Source organism: Castor canadensis, chromosome 9 (assembly GCF_047511655.1).
Source record: "Castor canadensis chromosome 9, mCasCan1.hap1v2, whole genome shotgun sequence".
NCBI lineage: Eukaryota > Metazoa > Chordata > Mammalia > Rodentia > Castoridae > Castor > Castor canadensis.
In genome coordinates, this window is record NC_133394.1 from 34,461,076 (window position 1) to 34,483,406 (window position 22,331).

At 40.4% G+C, this 22,331-nt stretch overlaps 1 protein-coding gene across 3 annotated transcripts in view; it reads right to left on the reverse strand.

Moving 5' to 3' along the window:
- The window catches only part of Ppp3ca (protein phosphatase 3 catalytic subunit alpha), a 314,520-nt gene extending 299,332 nt beyond the window's left edge, over nt 1-15,188 (reverse strand). For 2 of the 3 annotated variants that reach the window (XM_074041435.1, XM_074041434.1), the window contains exon 1: nt 14,421-15,188. In XM_074041435.1, coding sequence (XP_073897536.1) covers nt 14,421-14,478 — 58 coding nt within the window. In that variant the 5' untranslated portion in view covers nt 14,479-15,188. Of the gene's footprint in view, nt 1-13,385; nt 13,702-14,420 lie in introns of those variants that run through there. The other variant, XM_074041436.1, reaches the window with a different exon arrangement.
- Between the last annotated feature and the right edge of the window lie 7,143 nt (nt 15,189-22,331).

Consider the following 22,331-nt stretch of genomic DNA (forward strand, 5'->3'; position numbering starts at 1 on the left):
TTCTTCACTCTTGAAAATCACAAAAGATTTTTTAAAAGCACAGGGTTCAAAAAAACAGGCATTTCTTAAAAATTTCACATTCCAAAAATGACTATTGAAAAACTTACTAATTAAGTAAAGAAAACACCAAAGGCAACAATTGCTGAAGCACCTCTGTTTTGGGTTTGTTTTTGGTTTTTTGTTGTTGTTGTTGTTGTTGTTGTTTTTTAATAAAACCCTCAAGCCTATTAACACAGATGGGAATTTTTCCTATGTTACATATGCAGAACCTAACATAAAGATTTATGAATAACTCACCCAAGTTTTCCCCCAAAATTAATTTGACAGCTGGGCTTAGGTAAATGTCCAGACAAATGTAGTAAGACATAAATTAGAACAGATAACTAAAATAAATAGTTAAAAGAACATGGATTTCAAGAGCAAAAAGAAAAAGCTAAAAAGGCTCAAATCAGTGGGAAAGGTTAAAAAATATTGAATCAAACTGAGGCAGTCCTTTACATTTTGTATTAAGAATTGCATAATTACAACTCCACAATGAAGGAGAGCTGGCTTATAAATTTATCACATAAAAATGCACTAGGGAAGGGGATGAGAAGGTAAGATATTCTTTCAATCAAATGACATTACATAAAGTATTTAACTTGGACCACATTAATTTAATTTAAAAGTATGCTACTGAAAAAGAATGCTGATATTGCTATGTCTTGCAATAAATGTGTACATCTCCTCCAATTTGTTGTTTAAAAAAAAAAGGCAGACTGTGTGCCAGGCATCATGCTAGCCACTGGGGAGATCATGTTGATAAAACCTTACCCTCAAAGATCTCAGTTAATAGGGGAGACAGGGGAGGAAATGTTGCGAATGTTGGTGATACACTGTACGTACAAAACACAAGTTGCACAGACTGCTGTTCCTCAGGAGTTCAGAGAAGTTTTACAGAGGAGAGAAACAACAAACGTTCCAAAAGTTGTATGGAAGGTCTGCTTTGGATTTTTAAGTAGTTTAGTTCACTACAATCAATTTTTATTACAGATAAAACAGAAATGAACATTCACAATACATACAAGAATAAAAATGTTCTCATGCTAACAAAAATGTTTAAAACATGTTCTTCTTGCTCAAGAACTTATACCGTAGTGAACTACAGTATTAAGTGATGTTTTATAATATTTTCAGAATTGATATAATAAAGGTCAAATATATAAAGTATTCCCACAAAGCAACAAGAAAAACATCAACTACTGAACAGTAGATAAGCATAATCAGTTGTCCATTTTAGAAAAAAATAACATTTTAGTGATAATGTGAAAAAATTAAAAACGAGAAGAGACAAGGTTGAACGCAGAGACTAATGTTGGGCCAGACACCACTGCAGCAGGAGATGAAACATTTAAAAAGCCTGAACTGGCAGGAGAAGTGGCTCAAGTGGTAGAATGCCTGCCTAGCAAGTGTGAGGTCCTCAGTTCAAGCCCCAGTACCAACAACAATAACAAAAAAAGACTAAAAAGCCTGAACTGAGTGTCATGGTTCACTGACTGGATGGATGGTGGTAACATCACCCACAACAGGAAATATGTACAGATCAGATCCCCCACTTTATTTTTGCCATACTCACCCACAGTAACTGTAGGTTACTGTAGGGTTTGAGAGATAGTTCTACAGGAAAAAACTAGTTTGTAAATATAGATGTGCTAGCCATCTGTCTACAAGCAGTATTCAATCATATGAATTAGAGAAGACAAGACTGCCTAGAAGAACTTGTAAAGAAAAACAACAATATCAACATTTAGGATTTTGTGAAGAACAGCTGGCAAAGCCACAGAAAGAGGAAATCCATGAAAGGTAATAAGCACAAATCTTCAATAAAAAAAGTAGTCCATCATGTCAAAGATCACAGAAATCAGGAATTGGACAGTCATTGTTGACGTCAGCAGACTGTGAGGTAGGTAAGTCCCCAAACCACAGTGGATTAGAGGGCAGATAGGAAGGGAGGAAGTATGTATTTTAATGCAAATTACTTCCAGAAGTAGAAAGCTTGGCTTTCAAAGGAGCTGTCCAACAACAAAATAACAATACCTAACATATATTGAGGGCTTTGACAGGGACTAAACTAGGTATTTTATATATATTCCTCTCATTGTTACAACCTTGAAAAAGTAGTACAAGCATTCCTAATTTTCAGTAAGAAAAAAATGGGTTCAAGGTGATTATATGACTTGCCCATGGGCACACAAGCTGCCATAAAGAGAATGCTGTAAACTAGCTGTAAACTAGAATGCTTTCTACACTCTGATGCTTCCTCCACACTACTGGAAATCTTTCTTGGGGAGAGGGAGGGGGTAGAAATAGAGGTTAAGTGACTTTTTAAATCATCTAACAGGAACATATCTTAAAAAAAAAATTAGTTCAACTAGCTGACTTTTAAAGTCCCTTCAACCTTCAATAGCCCATCATATTCGGTTCACAGGTCACAGCTATAATAGCTACAATATACCAGATACAAATGCCCATCACTTCTTTGCAACACCTTTGCTGCCATCTTTATTTTAAAATAAACTCAATGCCCTAACACTTGCCTATGTATACTGCACACAAACAAAGTAATATCAGCCACATTTTTTGCCAAAAAGAATGGTAGTACAATCTATGAAAACAATAAATCCCTCTCTTTTCTATACCCCATAGCTGGCTCAACTTCTGTAATTAGCAGAGTAATTACAACTTAGACTATAACACTGAATTTGCTTTTATCTCCCACATTGGACAGTAGTCTTCAGAGACTACCTGCTTTTGGGTCCAAGAGCCAAGGTATGCAGTGGGCACTAAAGCCCTCATGCATACATGGATGGATGGATAAATAGATGAGAAGTTTGGTAAGTGAAAGAAATAATTTCGATCCGGGAGCCAGTGGCTCACACCTATAATTCTAGGTACTCAGGAAGCAGAGATCAGGAGCATCATGGTTCGAAGTCAGCCCAGGCAAATAGTTCATGAAACCCTATCTCAAAAAACCCTATCACAAAAAAATTGGGCTGGTGAAATGGCTCAAGGTAAAAGGCCCTGAGTTCAAGCCCTAGTACTGCAAAAAAAAGAAAGAAAGAATTTCTACCAATCATTTTACATTCAATAGGTCAACCTATTCACCAAGCAAGATATTTTATCCTACTGAGGGTTAGGGGAAAGCAGTATGGAAAACTGAGTGATACTTATAAAAGACCTGGGATGTGATTTTAAAATGAAACATGAAAGTTCACTCTCAAAAAGGCTCCTGAAATAGAACATTTCTCCTGAGCTCAATATTACCAAAAGGAAGAAAATTTAGTCAATTCACTATATTATGTTCTGAAGATCAGTTACTTGGGGCTGGGGTGTGGCTCAAGTAGTTCAAGTAGTCCTGCCTAGCAAGATCAAAGCCCTGAGTTCAAACCCCAGTACTGCCACACCAAAAAAAAAAAAAAAGTTACTTTTAAAAAGCCAATTTTATGTTAAATAAATGATCATGAAATTTCAGGAATGGCAGGGCCTGAAGGTGTTTGAGAAGAAAAGGCTTCATAGAGCATTCTGAAATCACCACAGAGGTGCTACCTAAACGTTAGGTTCTAAGACCTACTCAATTTACAGACCTGGCTAGCAAAGGCGTATTTTCCAATTGCAGGTCCCAGCCTTTTTTTCCATACAGACACATGCTGGCATTCACTTGTGCAAAGCAATAGCACAAGTGAATAAAGATTCTAATGAACTGTCATAAAGTTCAGGGAAATACAAGGAGGTACTATTTTCATTCAGATTTAAGACAACTTCAAGTAGGTTGCAGGTTACACATAATGCTCACCATGGCCCCTGCAGCAACTTTCCTTCTTATCAGAACTCAGAGAAAAGTAACACTATAGTGTTGAACTCACATCCACTCTAGTTTACACACAGATACTTACTAAATCAGGCATTTGCAATCTTCTGTACATTGTTATCAGTAGTTAATATCTCAGAGCTGAATGTTAACAAAGCATTGTGTTGTGGCACCATAGTTGCAAGTCACTGGCCTCCTTCAAGTCTCCATGAAACTTAAACTTACTATCAAATTACAACTGAACCCACTGGGTTACTGAAATTCAATGGTCTTAGGAGGTGTTTACTAACAAAGACTATAAAGTTACAGTTAAAATACAACTGCTATCTAGGTTTTTTGGGATGCTGCTACTTACAGATTAGGTATTTCACACCTTGACTTGCAGAGGGACTGGGAAGATAAAGGGAATTTCAATGGAAAAGACATGAGAACTAAGAGTACCATAATAGTGGCAATCCTCATCCAGCCAACAGACATCATGGAATGCCCACCTGTGAAAGATTTCCGAGTCCTGGGCAGCTTAAAAGTCAACAGTAAGACAGAGAAGAGCAAGACACCAATACTGTAGGAACTGAGAGCAAGGTGTTGAAGTTTCAAGGAAGATTAACCAAGATAACCTCTGTTCACTCCTGCATTTCCAAGACCCTAACAACCTGACATGGATTTTAAAAAATGCTACTAGAATGCAGGGGGACCTAGAAACCATCCTATATGGGGAAAAAGTTGTTGGATTTAAGAGCAAGAAAGCTGTTTTCAATATCAAATGAGTTCTCTCGTAGAAAACAGATAAGGCCCATTCTCTGGTGCTCTAGAAGGCAATGCTAAGAACAATGAACATGTGTTCAGAGAATCAGACTGCAGTAAAGCAAGAGTATTTCTTGCAAGCAGAGATATTCTGCATGACAAGAAAAATGAGAGATTTAATGGAGTAAGGCGCTCCTTCTCACTAGATATATACAGGCAATGGCACTATTACCATCTGTCAGGAGGCAGGACAAGGATTCCACGTTGGGGTAGCCTTAGCTAAAACTCTGGTGCACCTCTGAATTCTAAGAGTCTAATTTGTTTGTTATGCCTAGGCTTCAGATATAGACACCTCTAAGAGATAAAAGGCTTCCCTTATATCCACCAATCTTTCTCCCCCGCACACAACCAGAAGACTCATTCTAAATCAAAAGTTAAGAATTCCAATGTTCCTTCCAGCTTTAAAAATCTCATGTTAGGTTTAGACTGTTCTTCTCAGTTCACATTTATAATCCAAATAAATGAGAACTGAGAAGATTCCCAATAATCTTGAGCCAGTGTTAAATTTCCCTACCTGATTACAACTTTTTTTTTTTTTTTTTGGTGGCACTGGGGTTTGAACTCAGGGCTTTGCACTTGCTAGGCAGGCAGCCTACCACTTGAGCCAAGTCCCCAGCCCTTGATTACAACTTTTTAAATATGTCACCTAAATTTCTGATGCTTCCAAATATGGTTTTCTCTTCTTCAGCTGACAAAAGGCAGATGGGCAACATCTAAGTGTTATCTAATACAGAAAGAAATATTCTAATACTTGAAACCTTAGTTAAATCACCATTCAGCTTTTTTCTTATTCTAAATGCACAGTCTTTCAGTTCCTGTCACAATTTAACATCCTTTAGTCATTGTGAGACTTTGTTTTTTTAAACATACTCCTAAACTTTGCACATTCATTTCTGGAAGAGCCCGTAAAGTAAGAAAGAATGCTTAGAAAGAATTCTGACCAGAGGTGAAGGCAACAGAAAGATTCCCTCCCAGCTGGTGAATCAAGTAAGTCGGCAATGAGATTCTATGTAGGAAACTATACCTTCCTTAAGTCTTAAATGCCTTAAAATGAAAATATTTCTCTCTGCTAGGGAATCAATCAATCCTGACCTATCTGAGAGACTAGAGACACTGATTTTTTGTTTGTTTTATTTTGCTAAAAAAACAACAAAAAAAAAAGGTGTGTGGGGGAGCTTCGAAAACCCTAGGTGACCTGCTTTAATAAGAAGTCATGCAATCAAGCCTGGGCCACTGCAGGTTCCACAGACATGTGGGAGAGAGCTAGGGCCAGATGCCTCACTATACTGCTTCCCTATTGGTGTGACTTTGGGGGCAGAGTTTTTCTAAAACCACTCACTTCACAGATGCAGAACTACCATGCACTGGCCTGAAGCTTATTTGGTATATTTATACTCAGTCATTGCCTATCTGAGTATGCAATGGGTTTTACATCTCTGTTCTAATTCCCAATTTATTTGCATTTGTGCATTGTGATGTCTAATCTAGACTTTACCAATGCCTGTCACAAAGCCATCCTCCAACTTAGTCTCATCACTAATCTGAAAAAGAAATCCTTATCTGCCATTGAGAAAATTAACCTGTACAGTTTTTCTTCTTCTTTGCAGTGCTGGGGATGGAACCTAGCGCCTTGTGCTTGCTAGGTAAATGCTCTACCACTGAGCTACATCCCCAGACTCCCTGTATACCTCTTAACCAACAGGGATCCACTGAAAACCATGCCCTCCCACTGGGAAAGCCACTCCTGCCAGTTATGCTTCTGCATGCTGGCTATTGGATAAAAACCACACAGGCCCAGGCAATGAAACATTTCCAAAACTCACATGAAAACACATTTCTACAGGGCTGGGGCTCAAAAATCAAGAAAATCATCAGGTATTTGTGAGTTGACCATGACTTAAGATCAAATCTCAAAACAGAACTCCGTAACTTAAAAACCTTAAACTATCTCATCCTGTGTCCAGTCATTCATTTAACAGCTATGTATCAGATGCCTATTATTTGGCAGGCTCTGTGCTAGAGCTGAAGACACAAAGATGAGTGGTTCCTGTCTCCAAGGCTTTGTACATCCTGGGGAGGAGAGGAAGACAAGGAAACAAATCACCACAGCAACCTGCTCTTATCAAGGTATGCTGTGTGAGGCCATCCCAAAGGATGTGTCATCTGAACTGGGAACTGAACAATCAGGGGATTTGTTGTCATCTCAATAATCACGCCACCACAGACAATGCATGTATATAACTTAATAGCACTAAATATACACAAGTCAAGAAGCCCAACTTATCACTTAAAAAAAAAAAACTAACAAAACTTAAATTTCTTTGTAAAACGCAAGCAAAAATTAACACAAACTTGAAATCCTGACTCAGAGTCTATCATTTTAAGGGAAAGTACTGTGCTATTAACTTAACTTGATAAAATAGCAGTTTACAGGATGTTAAAAAACAAATGTTAACAGATGGCTCAAATCTCACTTAGCAGAAAATACGAAGTCAGCAAGATTGGTGCCACTTGTTTTTTTAAACTTCTCATTGCCCATGTATCTTTCTACTGAATAGCATCCAACGACATTTTAGGGGCCAGAGGATGGCAGGAGTTATACTGGAGAAGGCTGCATTTCTGGATTACAAAGCATTAAGGAAAATAATTCAAATGTACACAAACAGGCTTTTTCTTTTGTTTTGTTTTGGTGGGTTTTTCTGAGGGGGAGAACTTTTTCATGAAATTTGTCATATCATTTTCTCTTGAAGTCTTAGTCTGGGAAACAGTTAAAACATATAAATCACCCAATAAATCCAAGACTGAATGATTAACATATCTTCCCTCACTGGTCAAAAATTGATTAGCCTAAGGCAAAATACAACAAAAACTGAAAGCAAGCTTTCAAGTCCAAGGTAAGGTAAAAAGATTTTTATCCTTTTAAATTCAGTAGTCACAGTAAGTTCAAATGACCTAACAACAAACTACCCTCAATCTCATTGTATCTCCCTATTAATGCCTCCTTCTAATACCCCACTCTTTGAATGGACTGGAGAAGGAAACACTTCATTTACCAGTCACCATACAGAACTATCTACAAAGAATCAGAACTTGATATAATACACACAAAATAAACAATTTGTCTCCAATTACTGCTTCAAATACCATATGAAATTTCTGCAATGCCCAAATCATTCAACAAAAATTTATTCAGTCCATAGTAAGAAAGGCACTGACCTAGACACCAATGGACCAAGCATCATATTTTCCAAACTAAAACTCTGAATCCATATTATTAGTGAATAATTTTATGTACTTCCAAGTAGATGCAGCATCCTGGAACACACGGTTTAGCAAGTGACACACTAGAATTGCCAAAATATTCTAATACAACATAGAGATTACTCAATGTTTCTAATCAGAACTAGTAATTCTTCTGGGGGATGGGGAGAAAAGCTGAGGTGATACAGTCATTGTAGAAAGATTATTTTAAGTTTCAGAATTTTACAGCTATTGGTAATTTTTTTTAATATAGCTCCAAATAAATATAACTCTCCCTGAAGGTCAACCGTAACTCTTCTTGTCTCACTATTGGAGACAGTACTTAAAATTGACAATTTGTAAAGTGGTATGCCCTAATCCAGAGGCAACTTTTATAAAGCTTTGATACTTAGTAGTTTGTTTTACTCTCTTGCAGACACATGTAACATTTCCAGTCGTAAGATATATAAATTCATAGAAAACCAGACAATCTTTAAAAATCAAGTTTTAGTATATTTTGATGTGAGGTCAAAGCATGGGTTAGGAAATAAAAAGAAGAAAAACCAAAATTCGAATCTTCTCTATGATGATCCAAAAAAGTATCCTATTAATTTCTAAACATGCAGCATTTTCATAATTAATTGCCACTTCCTAAGCAAGGGTTTTGTTTTTGTTTTTTTTTAACACCTAAGGCTTCTGCTACCTGAATACACATTTGCAAATCCCAGTAATGGGCTTAGTAACGGTTTGTCTGATTTAATCAATTATTCAGCACACCTAACCACGGAGGAATATAATTTTTATTTTGTTTCTTATAATTAAATATAACTGACAGTTTCATATAGGTGGAAGAAGTATTGTAAAAATAAAATTAATTAAATGCTAAAAGCGTCATGAATACTGAAGACTTTTACAAACTGAAATCCTGTCTCAATGCCTATATCACTCCCAACTGACAACCATGTTAAAAAGGAATAAAACACCAGGAAGCATTGGCTAGTGTTTTCACTGGCACTTTCTCTAGAAATTAACAAAATTCCAGAACAACAGTGTGGATCCTGTCATTATCTGAGTACAAAGAGGCCTACAACAACATCCTTCAAAATAAAAGTAAACAAAGTCATTTGCAGAAGTATATACTATTTCTATTTCTGTGTATATATTTACCTGAGAACAATGTTTAACAGTATCAGTGAACCTCATGCTAGGATCAAACAAGATTATACCATTTATCAACAGAATTTTACATTTCTGCTAATACAGAAATGTATCGAACTATTTTATATAGCTAGTGATCTAGTAAGGCAAAAAAGAGAAACAAAATGTGATAACGTCCTAAATACACCAAAAGGGTTATTTTTCAAACACCTTCTTTCAAGCAAGAAGAGTCTCTTTAAGTAAAGGAAAAAAACTGCTTACTTGCATTCTGGTCCCACCTATACCATTCCATCTATTCTGTCTCCATTTCCTTAATTACAAAAACAAGTGTCATCATAAACTACTAGTGCAGATTCAAAACATTCATGACTTTTGGTATTATTGGTTCTCACTATTCTCAAGTGACCTGAAAATACATAACCTGTCATATGTAATTTTGTGTCAGCAGTGACTGAGTTACCATATCCGTAAGAACAGACCGAGTATAAACGCCCACCTTCTCATATCCCATTTGATGATCCTGTGATCCTTAGCAGGAGTGGTGAGTATAATCACTGCCGTTTTATAAATAGGGGAAATGGTCTAAGTATTAATTTGTAACATACAACCTAACATTACAGAATAGTGGAATTCAAGATGTCACCATACCCGTCTTGAATATCAAAAGAATACTACACTAGAGAGTTGCTGAAAAACTGACAAACTAATTTTTTAGCAATTACTGAAATTCCTATCATGAATCACTTCTCTTCACAGTTCTGGATATTTCCAATCTATTTTCACAAAACCTTCAAAAAGGTAATGAAGACTATTCCTAAAAAATGCTATTTTCCAAAGAGGTCATGTTTTTAAATAGATTACTTGGTTTCATAATTAGTTTCAACTTTATACACAGATGACATTAAAAAGATAAGGAAAATTATCAGAGAACAATTATAAACATGATCAATGAAGAGTACACCAAAGTGATATTTCATGTCTCCAAAATTAAAATTTAAAACAGTCCATAAAGAAAAAAATGAACTTAAAAAGGTGTATTTTAACTAACAAATGTTAGAATAACCCTCATTAACTAGATTAAGGTGTTAGTTTTTATATTTTTTCTGGATAACTTAAAATACACTGCCAATTAAAAGTAAAGGTTCTTACCCATACTTAAAAAATTGTTTTTTTTAAATTCTTCTAATTGATAACATTTAGAACCACTGGAATTTCCCTAAATCTCAGTCTCAGTCGTTGCCATAAGACTTAAATTAATGAATCTGTGGTATAGTTATAGAAATCCAGAAAGGAAGTACTGAATAGATCAACCGCATTTATAATTAACAGCACGAATCTGCATACTGTTCTCTAAGTCCTCAAAGGAATTTGTCCATGATGGAACTGTCATTGGTAGCATCATCTGGATTAGCAAGACCCCTTCCTTCACACCCAGTACTGATGCAAACTTTACTAACAAAACACTGATGTGTACCCATAATGAATGAGATTTCACTATACTTAAATGGAAAATGAGGCACATGAAACAACTCAACTGGTGGTACCAAAATGTCAGTAAAATTAATTAACAATGAGCTTTTATTAAGGTAACACTAAAGTAGCACTTTTTACACTTTTTACTATTCCATTTCAAGATACAAACATGACAGTTATTACTAATATGCCATATTTTTGTGGGGTTTTTTAGTAGTATTTCCAGTCTCTCTTAGCTAGAAATACAGGTGGCTTGAATCATCATTTACTTAATAATTTGCTTTATTTACATTTTCTTTCTTACACGATCTTAGCTATCTTTCCAGACTTTTCTTATGTGAACTTGTCTAGATAAACAGTATATAAGCTGACACACAGAAAAACAGCTTGTTCCCCATAGTCAAAAGCAACCTTACATAAAGCACAACAGTGCATTTTACTTAGGGTTTTTGAAAGATTCCCCAAAACTCTTCCAGGAATCTAAAAATGGCCTACCAAGGAATCAAAAATTTCTACTATTAAAATCAGTTTGGGTTAAAATAAAGGCCCTTTACAAATACTTGAAGACGGGAAGAGAAGGAAAGTCCAGAGATGTAACAACCCCACACACTCATCTTCACACAGTTTAATTTCCTCCAAGTATTTAAAACTGTCATTTAGCAAAGCTCTATGGCCAAAAGAGAATTTTAGGGCCAGAAAAATCATTCCAGGTAGGAACGGGTAAGAGAAATGAACAGAAACCAAAATTTGTAAGAAGGTCTGTGCAGTACCACTGCAAAGAAAACCAAGCCATAGGATGTGTTGTCAAGTGGGGATAGAAAGTTACTCTTTTATTTACTGCCTTCTGTCTTTTACCTTATACAACATAAATCAGCAAACATATCAAATTATTGTGATTTCCAACAAATAGAATACCAAGATGTTTTCTTTGAATTTTTACACTTATCAATTTTTTTAATCTAAGAACTGTCAAAATGAAATGGCATTAGTTTGCTAATTGAAGTAATTTTTTTGAGGTAATCTAAATGAATGCTTTTTATCTCCACTGTCATCATTCCCTTTCATTTTTAAATTTTAGAAAATTGATTAGGGTCTTTCAACACACTCAGACTCCATAAACCTCAAAAATTACATGGTTGACACTAAAACTGAACCTACCTGTCCAAAGTTGCATTCTGAAAATACAAATAAGAAAGTTGTCATCGTTACTACTACAAACAAAACCACAAACACAGTTTCATTTGTAAATAGCAACTGGTTTTACAAAAAAAGTCAGATCATAGTAATAAAGCTAACTATACACAACGCCAAGGCATGCCAATGATTTGGCTATTTCTTATGTTTATATGTATGTGTAGTAAATGTAACTGTGTATATCTTTGTAAAAGGAGAAAAATCCTAAGGAGCACAAGTATTTCCTCAAGGATAATCTTTTCTCCAACAGATGATGTTTCTACAAAATTTGGAGTAAAGTCATGTATCCACTATACAATTTTTGCAAATATAAAGAATAATTTGTGATCTGCTTTCCATTCAGCATATGTGTACTTTCCATTAATTAAGCGTACACATACATATTTAAGGAGATCAAAATAGATTATCTTGAAATATCTAATCTTAAAAATGTTATGCATGACAAAGTGTTGACTACGAACTTGGATAATGCCTTTTAAGTCAACAATATGAAGTGTACACAAAAGCATAAGACTATAGCAAGGGCATGTCCACCTTAAAATTAGGATTCATCAATATAACTTTTTCCTATAAACAAAATTTTCCAAGAGGATCCCTATCAAAGCAAATGTAAAACTAGATTAACTTCTTCTCTTTTCAATCTATTACCCACATTTGTATTTCACTTCTACAAAAAATCAAATTTTGGAGATTATGGGTGGATATATGTACTTATAATGAAAAGTCATTTATAATATATAGCATTGGGGGTAAAAAAGCCAGGCAAAATATCTATGGTGTGAGTGAATTAACTCTTCCATATTTTCTGATAAAGGCACCCTACCCCTTGGCTACTCCTTGTTTAGAAGCTGCAACCTAAACTTCACACATTAAGGAGACACTGGTCATTCTCTGGTATTTCAGGCAAAAAAAATCTTAATTTTTGAAAATGTCAACAGAAGTCTTTAATACAAAACATAATTCTTCGGAATGCATATGAATTGACTGTTTACGTAAGGGTGCATGCCTGCAGAAAAATATTGTGCATCACTCTGAAGCCCTATTTCCAATCAGTTTTGCAGAGTTACTTCCTCTTACTTTGAAGGATCTATGAATCCTGCACTGAAGCAGTAATGACTCCAATCTACCTTTATAAAAAGATACTTACTTGTCTCTATCTCAAAAAAGAGAAAAGAGAGTACAATTTTCCCCATCATGACTATCTATCTCCTCCCACCCTCTCCTTTAAAAAGCTGAGCAAACCTGATAGGAGCAAGGATCTTTTTGGAAACCCCAGAGAGACTTATGCTGCTCACTCACTTCACTGAAGTGCTCCAGGAGCAAATGACTTTATTGCCTTGCACTCTAGTTCCATGCTTTGGGAACAGTAGACACCATCCTCGTTCTACATCACCCACCTCCACCCCCACCCCCACCCCCACCATCACCACAGCTGTTTCCCATTTCAGAGGCCCGTTCTGTACAGGGCAAGTGTCCATCCCTGCTTCCTCACTGTCCTGACCCCAAGAATAAGGGACACTACTTAATCCTGGCAGATGTGCTCTGTTGCCTCTTCCAAGATTCATTGGATGGTTCCGCTCCCACTCCGCCGGGGAATACAGTGAAGATGGTGGGATCCCTCCCCCGCGGTGCAACAGAGAGGGCAACCACTGCTTGTTCCTCTCCTCACCCTATGCATCCCGGCTTCTCTCCAATCACCATCTCCGCCAGGAGGACACACATACAGAATCCCGGATCGGAGAAGAAGAGGCGATAATAAGAATGAAACAGCGGGTTACAAAAAGGGGGTGCCGGGGGCACCCCGGAAGCAAGCAGGATGAGGTTCCCACTGGGAGGGCGTGCACAAGCGGGGAATCCTTCAAGAGCAATGACAGGTCGGCGGCGGCGCACCGCCAAGGGTGGCGAAGGCGGCTGGAGAACTGCTCTTCGCGTCTTTCTTGGGGCATGAGGGGGAATCCCAGGGCGGCGGCAGTAACTGGGGCTTAGGGTCGTCCCCCGCCTCCCGCAGCCCCACGCGGTCCCCGGTCACCCTCCCCCTGGCGGTCGCCCCCGCCCCGCGCGGAAGGAAGCGCCGGGCTCCCCCCACGCTCTCCCGCTCTCTCGCGAGTCCTGTGCAAGCCCTTCCAGGGGGAGGGGAGAGGAGGAGAGGGGGGAAGGGAAGGGGCGCAGAGGGAATTGCTGCAATGGAGCGCCTAGAGAGCCCGGACCGAGCGTGGCAGTCGGTGGAAAGCCACAGCCACATAAAAATGCCATATTAATTTTTTAAAAGCCATAAATCACCCCTCCCTCTGCAAAAGAAAACCATAAACCCGATCCCATGCAAGCCTGCGAGCAGCCACCCACTTCCTATTTCTGTCACAGCAGCTACACCCTGCCAGCAACCAACCAACTCTCCCCCCCCTCGGCGCCCCCTCCCGCCACCGCCAACGCCACCCCAGCCGCCGCCTCCCCACGGCTCAGCCATTTGCCAACTGACGCCCCCGTCAATAAAAATGCCCCAAGTAGCGCTGGGTGGGAGGGGTGGGGGAAGGGCGCCGCGGGGAAGGGGGGGGTTCACGGGTTGCACAATATCCTAGAAGGTCCGTGCCTGGAGCAGGGAGGGGAGAACCCAGGACTGGGGTGTTGTGGGGGGAAGGGAGACCGGAGAGCCACCCGAGCGCCTGCGGCACAGGGTGCACCCGGGGCGACCACGGCGCTCCCTTACCTTTCACCACCCTGTCGGTCGTCGACAACTTGGGATCAATTGCCTTGGGTTCGGACATCTCCAGCCGCCGGGGGACAGCGACGCGCTGTTCGTCCGTCCGTCCGATTGCACACCCCGACCGGACCGGCGGGCCAGACACTCAACGCGGCCGCCGCGCTGAACCGCTCGGCTGGAGTCTGGGCTCCGAGCTGGCTTTAAAGTTACTGCCTGCTCCGCGCGTCCCTCCTCCGCCGCCGCCTTCACTCCTCCTCCTCCGCTGCCGCCAGCCCCGCCGACTCGCTCCGGGCTGCGCGTGTGTGGGGTTATTTATTTATTTTTCTGAGCACGCCTCCCGGTTCTTCTTTTATTCTTGGGGGAAGGGGGGATGGGGAGGAGAAGCGGCACACACGAGCCAAAGCACCCACCCCGGCACTGAGACCGGGCACCGCGCAATGGAGCCCCACGCGCGCACACGGCCGGGATTAAGACGGATCACATGGGGAGGCCCGGGGGCGAGGGAGGAGAGGCAGGGCCGTGGATGTCAGTGCCACCAGCCGCGTCTCAGCGTCCCCGGTGGCAGAGAGGCGGTCGCCGCTGCTGCCGCTGCTTCCCCACACCGAGCGCCGCCGATGCAGCCGCCGGTGCCGCGGCCGCCGTAGACGCCCCGCTGCCGCGCTCGCCCGCGCTCGCCTCTACCTCCGGCGTAGCTCTTTCACTCAACACAGACAGGCTCAGCCGCGGAGCTCAGCAGATACAGTCCCAGGCACAACCTACCCTCCTCCACCACCTCCGCCGCCGCCTCCGCCGGCCGCCGCCACCGCGCCCGCCTCCGCCTCCTCCCCTTCCTCCTCACGGCCCCCGCCTCTAGCGCCCAGCAGCCTCCTCCTCCTCCCTAGGGCCCCGCCCCCGGCCTCCCGCCCCGACGTCGGAGCCTCGTGCGCTCATTGGCTTGGGCGCACGTCGCTCATATGAAGTCCTCCCGGCCGTCCCGCCCCCCACTCCTCCTCGCAGTCCCCGCCCCTTGCTGTTTTCTCTCAGCTGCCAGTCCAGCGGGCCTGCCGCCTGCACCGACCAGTCCCTGCTCAGGTGTCACTGTTGTCGGCAGGCCGGGATTAGGAAGAATAGGCCGGGGGTCGCGGCTTAGGAGGAAAGGGATTTTACCAGGCTACCCCTCGACCCCATTTGGCCTCCGCCCCTGGACCCCGCATGCACCCTCTTTGGCAGCAGTGCCTTAGCGGCCGGGATAAGCCGCAGTGCGAGGAGCCAAGAGCGGACGGCGTCTCCGGCTGTGTGCGTGGCCCGCGGAGGGCAAGAGAGAGGAGGCGGGGAGGGAAGGGTGGGGGCGCGCGGCGAGGCGACCGACCGAGAGAGGGCGGAGGAAGGAAGAGCGCGAGGAGCTCGGGGCCGCGGCGCAGCTGCTGTCGCTGCCGCAGCTGTCCAGGGAAGATCGCCAAAACGGCGATGAATAAACAACTTACCTTGGGGAGATCGGCTCCGCCCGTGATGGGTGTGCGGTTGTTATGGCTAGTGGGGCTTTTGCGTGGCGGCGGGGGGACTACCACTGATCGCCACACATGCATGCATGCATGCACACCTTCCCAGGAGGGAGCCTCTGTCAGGAGTCGCGGGCCAGGGACATGGCAGTGTGTGGGGCGCTGCAGGACGCAGGAGCGAGGTAGCCATCCAAGGAGGATGCGGACCAGAGCGCAAGAGACCCAGGACAATGCTCAGTTACTCAAGGCAGCCCTGTCCATCTCCAAGGAAATGGGGTTGGGGGGGTAGGAGAAACATGGGAGAGGTCGCCTTGACAAACGCACACGCAGCCACTGGTCGGGACAGGTGACACCCAATCTTTGTTCAAGCTGCTTCCAATCAGCCACTTTGTGCTCCGGGTGCTTGCAGGGTCTTGGAGCCCTCAGTAGATACCCATACATGACCCTCGCATTGGAAAGAAAGTGAGGTAGAGAATGTGAGAGCCTGGAGGCAGACCATTAGGGGACACAGTGCTCCTCTCTAGCAGGCCTGATTCCCTCCAGTGAATCTGAGGAGCGGTCTACCTCTGGCAGGTTACCTGAGCCCCTCTCCCAGACCAACCTCAGTTCCAAGGACTGGCACGGTTAGAACTCCTTTGGAAATTATGAAGAAAGATGCATAAATTTCTCCCCCACGTCCTTCTTGTTTTATTTCCAAATTCCTTCATATCGGGTTTTTCCTATTTCCTGAATTGGACTATGGGCCCAATAAAAGGCCTAATAAAAAGATGTAGGAAGCTAGGAGATGGAGCCAGGAGAACTGTTTTTGGCGACAGAGATTAGATTAAGGTCAAACTCGAAAACTAAGTTTTAATAACAGACTGATGGCACTGGAGAATGACAAATAGTGTGGCTTGCAAGGAATATGAACAGACACTAGAATGCCAGTGAGCCTCTGCAGAGGCCTCCTAGCCAAAGGAAGAGATGTGGGGTGTGTCCCGCCACACAGGGAGGCTGCCCCCTGGCTGGCAACCCCAGAACAGTAAGTGGTAATTAGAAAGACAATTCGTTCAACAAATATGTATTGTGTTCCTTTTTTTTTTTTTTGCCAGACACTGTGGTAGGTCAGATGTGTGTTTGGGGGACATTGTCTGTGAAAATGGTCCTTGTCTTCAGTAATGACTTAGAGTCCAGTAGAACTTTCAGAGAACATAAAATTATGAGCTCTGATAGGTCATCATAATCTCCGCAGGAAGGGGTTGTTGCAAACAGCCTCCTAGGCAGGAACACAGCTAGTTGCCAAGCAGATTTAGGAAGCTGGTCCCTGGCCAGATGGCACACAGAGAGGAAGGAATGCCAAGACCTGTGGGTGAAAGGGCCTGCTTCAGGAAAGACCAGGAAACCATGTCCAGGGATGCTCACTTCCAAGGCCAAGATGTTCTCACTCACATGTAGCAGTTGTAATTCCAAGCATTATTTGCACTACCTTTTTGCCAAGAATAGGAAAAACATCCTTGAACCAGGATCAGAAGTCTTAAAATGTCATCACATAGAAAAATTTTATGATTAGAGGTAGGAAATACAGGTGTATATCTTTCAAACACACACTTCAGTCCACAAGTCTAGAACACCTATTATGGGGGTGGGGGAGTCATGACTCATAACCACTTTATAACAAATCTTATTATCATCATGTACTTCTAATGCATGTGTATGGTTCCATACTCCTACAGCATAGATACTCCTTAAATAAAATTGAACTTTAAGGACAGCTATACAGTAGCATATTACTGGGGACTAATTATGCTCATACACAATTCATCTTTTTTACTGAGTTATTACTCAGTAAAAGAATGGCTATTGCCATTTTTTTTAATACTTCCCAAGCAGTTCTTGATTATATTACCGCTTGCATAAGATCACCTTACATTTGGTATTTAGGTTCCCATAAGTTGCTTCAATTTCCAGGAGCTGACTTTGGAAACATCCTCTGCTTATGAAGAAAAAGTAAAAACTTAAAAAGTTGACCAAAGGGCTGGTGGTGTGGTACAACTAGTGGAGTGCCTCCCCGACCAGGGCAAGGCCCTCAGTTCAAACACCAGTGCTGCCAAAAATAAATAAATAATAAAAAGTGGACAACAGACAGTATTTTACCTAGTACAACAAATGTGCTTCCCTTTACTTAGTGTAATTCTTTCTCAGAAACAAATACCCAGCTAGAAACTTTATTTCCCAACCTGCCCTGAGTCCCTGTGAATAGCTTTGGCACTGACTACACTGTGAGCTCAAGTGTACTGTCACTTGCTGGCCAAGGTGGTTCAGCAGCAGTTATGCATTCTCCAGTCTATAGGCTCACATCGTTCAGCTGCAGGGACCTGCAGATAAGGACCTATAGAGAATCAAATGGTGAGAGCCCAGAGAGGAGTGCTGCCTGCTTACTAAGAAATTCTGCAAGTGGACATTCCCTGAAAAAGAAATAATCTTATGTTATTCCATTAAAATTTGAAGATATATTTGTTAGGGTAGCTAGTATTAGCAAATAAATATACAAAAGTTATTTGTTTAATTAGTTCAAAAAGGAAAAGCCCTTGTAAAATCCAGAAGTATTGTGTAATTGTTACATAAGAGAACAACCAGAAGACTAAAAATATTCTTATCTCTCTTAATACAAGAACATCAAATCTTAATTTTCTGTAAATGAATTATTCATTTACCAGTTGTGTTTAGAACACCTGTTCTGTGCTAGATGATGCATAAATGCATAAATGCAGGGAATAAAGGATGCAATGATTTAGTTCCTTCATTTAATGATCTGAAAGTCTTGATATATAACTATTATACACATATTATCTCAGCAAATATTGAAGTATAAGGTGCTACTTCCTCTTACTACTGGAGAGCACAAACTAGTTTACTATTAGCTTCATCAAAACTAGTAACAAAGGTAAATAAGAGGGACAATTGTGGATTTGGAGTCATGTGTATTTAAATGCTCCACATAGCTTGTTTCCATTGGTGTAAATCATAGTCAGCAAAAAACATTTTAGGTTGCTATTAAGTGCTCTGCTAAATCCAGAGGCATTTTTAAAAGAAAATTATATTGTATTTTACATCCTATCTTCAGAATAATCTGTTTTTGTAATTTAGGATATTTCTTAGTTTCTTGGATGAATTTACTATCATTTGGACATTGAGAGTTGAATAATGACTTCTGATTATGGCTCTTCTGGAGCATGCATATTGTTCTGAGTGGTTGATGGTAGAACACAGTGTGTTTGACCTAACTTCATTTGAGTTGGTGGAATACAATGCTGGAGAACCTGCAAAATAGACAGTCAGTCCTGGGCGGGAGAACATGATGTTGTAAAAGCTTAATTCATTATCTTAAACCTGTTTCCTATGGCATCCCTTCAGATAATGTTGAGTTCTACCTTTCTCATAGAGGCTGTTGAAATATACTAGTCCACATGGATTTTGAGAAACAAACTAAAAGGACATTTTATTGTTTATATTTTGGCTTGCTCTTGAAACTGTGTTGACCCTGTTTATTTCAGAAGATAGTTTTACTCATTTAAATAAGTTATTTCTCAAAGAATATTCAAAATTATTTTAACAAGTAAAAAATTTATACCAAATGTTTTCAGGAATAAATATAAATTTTCCATCAGGGATTAAAGAATAGCTTATGAAATTGTATGCTAAATTTAATATGAAGAGACATATTTTACATAAAATTAGGCAAGAATATTTGTCATCATATCCATTCATTTACATTTAGTAAATGGATATTTATATTCATTTTATTTATTTTTGTACCTTCATTTCATATCCAAATTCTGGGCACAAAATAATACTTAACTAATTTGTTGAGTGAGTTTTTAAAAATGTATCAGGGGCCAGGAATATAGCTTAGTGGTATATTGCTTGCCTACGATGTGCCTGGCCCTGATTCAATCCCCTGTCACACACACACACACACACACACACACACACCACACACACACACACACACACAGAGGAATTCAACACATGAGGCATAGGCTAAGTACCATAGTCCATGTCAACCCCTCTCTCCCCAAATAATACATACAGGTACACACACACAGTACACAGAAATGCCATTTTCTCTTTCTCTTAGATGGTTTGAATTTTAATTTCATCCCTGATTTTGACATTATGAATAGGTTAATTGTGCCAAGTCATAAATGTTTACATTAAAAAGAGCTCTATATGTGCTATTATATTACAGCACATGCTGTAATAATTTATGTACTTTGGCTTTTCTAAACTCAACATTTCAGAATATTTGATCTACAATAGGCTTAAGCTTACATTTGAAGTAAAAGGGTTTATTAACCAAGTTACAGTTACTGCCAAATTGTAGGAGATCTGGTAAATCAATTTAGGAGAAAGTTCGTCAGGGACTTCAAAGCACATTTGCATATACAAAGTCAATGTAGTAATTAGAAATAAGTTTTACCCAACAACACTAGCACTTTTTGGAAGCAGATTTTGCCTATTTTTTTAATAAAATTTCATGAATTTGCAAGTAAATATTCTACTGTTAAAATGAGTCTTGCACTTGACCAGCTATCTATTTACCTCTAATTAGTAAAGTTTTATTTTGCTAGTATTCATGGCTAGTGGAAGACACATAATCAGAAGGCATTTATTGAATGTGTATCAGGCACTGGAAATAAGCATGAAAAAACAAAAGCCTCTGCCATCATAAAGCCTATATTCTAGTGAGGAAAGACAGATGATTAAAAAAAAAGGAATAATTAAAAACAATCACACACATACACACATGTCAGATGGCCTTAAGTGGTCAGCATAAACATAATTCATTGTGATGAGGGCACTGGCAGAAGTGATGGAACTAAGATATCATTTGCTGTTGTAGATAGATTGTATGAGGAAAAGCTCTTCGAGTACATGATCTTTGAACAGAGATTCTCAAATGAAGTGATGGAGATGTTTATATCTATGCGGCTACATGGAAGAAGAGAGTTCAAGTAAAGGGAGCTGAAGATGTAAAGGCCCTGAAGAAGAGTCCAGGTGGCATTTTTTTGCCAGTTGTGATAGGAGGCCAGGGTAGCTGGAGTAGGATGAACTAGAAAGAGTGGTATAAGATAGTCAGGGAGAATGTGAAAAGTCAGCTTATACAAGGCTTTATTGACACAGAAAACACTCCAAATTTTATCGAGCATGAAATGTAAGGGATTTTATGAAGAAGGTACTATGCTATAACTTAAGTTTAGAGAAAACAATCATTCTTTTCTAAGAATTTACTGTGGATGTAGTGATGGGAAAAGAGCAGAGATGGAAGGACCAGTTGAGAGACTCTTGTCAAGCTAGAAATAAGGTGGTTTGGATTATATAGTTTAGAAGGAAGTGGCGAAAAGCATGCAATTCCAAGTATATTTAAAAAGGTGACCTAACAGGCTACAGGATGTGGGAAGATTTAAAAAAAGGAGTCAAAGAAAACCCTAAGGCTTTGGGTCTGAGCAAACAGAAGATAGAAGTTACTGTTTGTTGAGAAAAAAGAACATTGGAAATGGAAAGCAAAGTTTGTGGAGAAGATCTAAAGTTAACTTCAAATTCCTTTTAATATTTTAGATGAGTTGACATTGTGTATGTGTGTATGTGCATTATGTGTATGGATTAGATCTATTTATTTGCCTTCTTGCAAATAGCTACATAAGGCTTTGAGGGCAGGGACTTCAGACACTGAAGCTCCAGTGTCTGCAGTGGGCCTTGCACACACAAGGTGTTTAATAAACGTTTGTTGAAAGAAGGAAAATTCTATTATAAGCTAGTCTGAGTTAGTTTTTCTGATTTTTCTCTATCGTTGAAGTAAGCACTTCAAAGTATTTTCAGGAAAAATTGAATTTTCATGTTTACATTTTTAGTATTATAAAATAGCTTTCACTGAGTAAAGGATAGTTGGCTCAGACTGTCAGGATGAGAAATGGGATGGGAATTGAGGAGTTTGCTTTTTTGCATGAGGTATGTCTCTCACTGTAAGAATAATTACTTGTGTAGATCCAGGGGAGAACACAGTATTACTCATATTTCCTTTTTCCCCAGATACACAAAGGGTTCTATTGTTTCAACATCTAAACTATTCGCTAGCGATAACTTAGTCAATTTTCAGGGAGGAAGTGAGCAGAGTTGGGGTGGTTCTTGTTTAGAAGCATTCCCTCGAGAGTTTCCCCCTCTTGTTCAGGGTGTCCCTGATGTCCAGCCCAAAGAAATATAATAGGTTGTGGAAATTGTGCTGGATATGCTTTAGGGTACCTGTCCTGCCAGCACTATTTTAAATGAAGTGCCTAATCACCTCACCTACTGAGTCATTACCAGATTACAGGCTCAAGCACTGCTACCAGAGGGGTTGGACCAGGATGGATGAACATCTAATAACTAGAAGACATCTCAGGGACAGTGACACTTAAATTCC